The sequence below is a fragment of the Plecotus auritus genome, assembly GCF_963455305.1.
Source record: "Plecotus auritus genome assembly, chromosome: 5".
Taxonomy (NCBI): Eukaryota; Metazoa; Chordata; class Mammalia; order Chiroptera; family Vespertilionidae; genus Plecotus; species Plecotus auritus.
In genome coordinates, this window is record NC_137776.1 from 174,654,345 (window position 1) to 174,659,117 (window position 4,773).

At 47.8% G+C, this 4,773-nt stretch overlaps 1 protein-coding gene across 1 annotated transcript; it reads right to left on the minus strand.

The window, feature by feature from the left end:
• Window positions 1-227: 227 nt before the first annotated feature.
• LOC308248983 (D-3-phosphoglycerate dehydrogenase-like) lies at window positions 228-1,834 on the minus strand (the record flags this gene model as incomplete). Its single annotated transcript, XM_080669497.1, is given in 3 exon segments — window positions 228-1,177; window positions 1,180-1,435; window positions 1,439-1,834. Coding segments are annotated over 3 exon segments (1,602 nt in total).
• Window positions 1,835-4,773: the final 2,939 nt, after the last annotated feature.

Below are 4,773 nucleotides of genomic sequence, written 5' to 3' on the forward strand. Positions count from 1 at the left end.
CTATGCCAGTCAGTGCCAAAAGCTCCTCCTCCTAGGCAGCCACTGGCTCCTCACAGTTGACCCAGATTTGGTTCTTTTTTTTTTGGGGGGGGGGGGAGGGGGAAGGTGGGCTGTTTATTAAGTGGTTATTACAGGGGTCAGACCACATAAGTGGTGTCAGCCCAGGGAATGTGACCTCTCAATGTTGATCACAAAGCCCCCAAGGCTGGTCCTGGTAAGCCCCAAGGTCAGAAATGAAATTGAAAGGCCTTGGTCACATGCTGCTTCCAGGCATCCAGGCTGGGCAGCAGGAAGGAGATGCCCATGACGTGCCAGGTGTCCCCATCGGACACCACTGAGGTCTGGTAGGACAGCAGCTGCATGCCTGCCTCTGCCAGGAGCCCAATCATGGTAGGCTGCATGGCAGGGTTGGAGGGCTGAGCCCAGAACAGGAGCAGGGGCAGACCCCTGCAGAGAGCCACTTCTGGTCTGAAGGCAGCTCCGTTGAGTGCCTGAAGCACAGGTGTGGTGCCCTGGACAAAGCCCACAGCATGGTAGGGGGCACCTGCCAGGGCCACACTCAGGAAGCCTTCCCCGCATCCTTGCTCTCCTGGCACAGTGCGGTTATGGGAGGTAGTTACATTGAGGCCGGCCTCCTTCACCAGCAGCTTGGCGTTCACCAAGTTCACATCCGCATGATTAGAAGCGTCTCTGAGGAGGCCGACAATGACTGCGGGGCTCAGGCAGTTCCCGGCATTCTTTAGGGATAAGCCCTGCATTACCACCTGGATGGTCCCTTTGGGGGACCCTTCCCAGGTTTGCATCAGAGTCCCCAGAGCTTCTGCCAGACCTATCCAAGGTTTGGTGTGCATAGAGAAGGCGCTGGTAAGGGCCTGGGCATTCATGACCCCCGTGAGGGTTCTCCCCTTCACCATGTCCACGAACTGGACAGCGATCTCCTCCCCGCAGTGGCTCTGGGCCTCTTTGGTGCTGGCGTCCAGGTGGGGGAAGTTGATGATGTTCTCGTGGTCCACCAAGGAGCGGTCCCAAGGCGGCTCCTCCGTGAACATGTCCAGTGCTGCGCCCGCCACTGCCCCGACTGCAGGGCCCAGGGCCCAGAGCAGGGCGCCCTTGTCCACGATCCCTCCGTGGGTGCAGTTCACCACGCACACACCCTTCTTGCACAGGGCAAAGGTGTATCATTCAGCAGGCCTGTCGTGGAGGGCAGGAAAGGGGTGTGCACAGTGATGAAGTCACAAAGGGGCCAGATCTCCTCCAGGGCCAGCTGCTGAATGCTGAAGGAGGCCGAGACCTCTGGTGAGATGATGGGGTCGTACCCTACAGTCTTCATTCCGAAGTACTGCATCCGGACGGCCACCTCTCTCCTGATCCTCCCCAGACCAAGAATTCCCAGGGTCTTTCCATTCAACTCGGTTCCCATGAACTTCTTTCGGTCTCATTTGCCATCCTTCATCAAAGCCGTCGCCTGGGGAATCTGCCTGGCCAGACACATGATCATCCCACAGGTGAGCTCCGCAGCACTAAGACTGTTCCCATTGGAAGTGCTCATGACCAGGAAGCCCTTCCTCATGGTGGTCTCCAGAACCACAATGTCCACGCGGGTGCCGGCCCTGCCCACCACCTGGAGCTTCTTTGCTGCGTTGATTACATCTGAGGTCACCTTGGTGGCCGAGCAGACTATAAGGCCTTCACAGTCCTGCAGCTCGGCTATCAGCTCCTCTTTGCTCAGGTTCTGCTTCTCCACCACCTGCAGCCCTTGATCTTGCAGGATCTTCTGGCAGCAAGGGTCCAGGCTGTCACTGATGAGCACTTTCTGTAGATTTGTGAAGGCCATTGCTAGAGCCAACCTCAAGATCAACCACTCTCCCTGGACGGAAACACCTCTAAGCCCCCAGATTTTGTTCTGATTGGTCAGTTTCTATGCCAGTCAGCATCTCTGGGCCTATCAATGGGGCCTGATCAGAAAGGTGGGTGCTGCAGTCCTGGAGAGAAATGGAGGCGCAGCTGCTGGCCAGACTGGGAAAGAAAGAAAGAGGCAAGTGCTGGTCAAAAGCTGCCAAAGAAGCAACGGATCAGTCCCTGCTTCTCTCTTCAGGCCTCTCTCTGGCCCTTATTCACAGCCCCCTCAGCAATCAGTGCTGGGGCACTGCACCTGCAGCGGAAGCAGTCAGCAACCCAGCACTGACTTCCAGTCTGGTCAAGCTTTGGTCTTAACGGTGTTATACCCTGGCTCTTTATTATAGAGGTAGGACCCACTTCATACTTATTAGAACTTAATATTAAAAATAAAACAGGAAAGAACAATTGTTGATGAGGAAGTGGACAAATTGGACCCCTTCTTCAGTGTTAGTGGGAAAGTAAAAATGGTGAAACAATAATGGAAAATAGTATGATAATTCCTGAAAAAATTTAAAATAGAATTATCACATGACTCAGTAATTCCACTTCTAGGTATATATCCAAAAGAATTGAAATCAAGGACCCAAAAAGATATCTGCATACTCATATTAATTACCACATTATTCACAATAGCCCCAAAATGAAAGCAACCCAAATGTCCATCCACTGATAAAGAAAATGTGAATAATGTGGTAATGAACATAGGGGTGCATATATCTTTGTAAATAAATGTTTTAAAAATTTGAAACCTATATAATTTTAGTTACAAGTGTCACCCCAATAAATTTAAAAGTAAAATTGAATAATAAAAATAAAAAAAACAAGGAAAATGTGGTATATACATAAAATGGAATATTATTTAGCCTTTGAAAAGAAGGAAATCCTACCATTTGGGGCAACATGGTTAAACGTAGAGGGCATTTTGCTAAGTGAAATAAGCCAGACGCAGAAAGACACATCTATATGATCTCACTATAGATAAATGCAGAATCTAAACTAGTCATACTCATAGAAGCAGAGGGTAGAATGGTGGTTGCCAGGGGCTGGGCAGAGGGGAAAATGGAGAAGTGATGGTTAAAGGGTACAACATTTTAGTTATGCAAGATACTAATTTTTGGAGACACAATATACAGCATAGTACCTATAACTAACAATAGTATATTGTATACTTATAATTTCTAAGAGAGTAGATTTTATGGTTAGTGTTCTTACCAATAATTATAATAACAATATTTATCTCTCTATATAAAATGCTAAGCGACCATCTGATTGGTAACTATGATGTGCACTGATCACCAGGAGGCAGATGCTCAACGCAGGAGCTGCTGAGTTGCGGTGACTTGGCAGCAGCAGTCCTCGGGTAACGGACCCCAGAACCAGAGAGGAGGAAGCCCTGATTCTGGGGTGCATCACCTGAGAACTGCCCTCTCACAATACGGGACCCCTTGGGGAATGTTGGAGAGCTGATTTCGGCCTGATCCCTGCAGGCTAGGCTGAGAGATCCCCACCTGCCAGAGGGACCCCCGCTCACTCCGCAGATGCCCTTCAAGCCACTGCGCCACCACAGGTGCAGCCAGCTGGGGAGAGAACTGCGGGAGGTTGGCTCCAGGGCATGTCTGGCCTGTTTCGCCCAATCCTGACCCGCTGGCCACCTTCTAATTAATTTCCTTTCAATGTGCACCAGGGAACTAGTTATTATTATAAAGAGGGCAGGAGGAAGCTTCGGTAGGTGATAGATATGTCTATAGTTTTGATGGTGGCAAGGATTTCACAGATGTATACTAATCCCCAAACTTGAGTTGTATACATTAATTATGTACAGCTTTTTACATGTCAAATCATACCTCAATGTTTTTTTTTAAAGCAGCTATGAAATCTTAGAGTAATATTTTTACTTTACTGAGCCTTGAAGATTTCATCTATAAAGTTGAAATGACAGTACCTACAGCAGGTAACTGTCATTTGGTCTGCCACGAATATGGACTTGTTCTCAATTTGGGGACTTCAGTGTGTGTTTTGGAGAAAAGTAGGAAGTCCATGTGAAGAAACACACCCCTTAAGGTATCCTGGTCTTGAAGGCATACCCTGGATCTGGCTGATTTGATACTTCTGCCTTGGATTTCGGAGGTCAAGTGAGTGGTTCAGAGATGAAGGAATGAGGGGGAGAGGGATTTCCATTACAGCAGAGGTATCCAGGATAGTCTACATCCATAGGTGGTGGAGGCCTGCAGAGATCCTTGTGTTTGCTGCCCAGAAATAATCTGTTGTTTAACACAGGCAGAGTGACTTCTGTGGTTGCTGATACAATTCCCTCCTCCTAGGGTTCTAGTGGGAATTAAGTGGAATTAGCTACATAAAGTATTTTGTACAGCGTCTGGGAGGGAATAGTATGGTTGCTTCCCTTCCTTAGCAAAGCAGAAACTTTTAAACAGAACTGTAGACTGACTCCTGAGTGCAATCTATTTGGCTTTTCCGTTTTCTTGCACCCATCCATCATGCCTTCTCTCCCACGTACACTTCATGCGTCCTTCCAGGAAAAACAAAAAGGTGAGCGTTCACAGAAGTTTGTTCCATGACTTAATTCTATCCAGAAGAAGGCAAAAAATGATGAATGTTTAAAGTTTGGTTGTAGTTCACTGGCATCATCTATCATAGAGGTTTTTGGACTTTTTTTTTCTGTTTCTTACTGGTGGTCACATTTTTCCCCCTCCTTGTGAAATTCTACACTAAATCCCAATATGTGAATTAAAAGTTAAGTTGCTATTTTGTCTCTGCTTTGCAATACATTCATTCTTCCCATTTTTCGAGAATGACTTTCTGCTATGTATTATAATAATTTGTCCCCTGTCTTACCCCACTTCCTTAGTTCTTCAT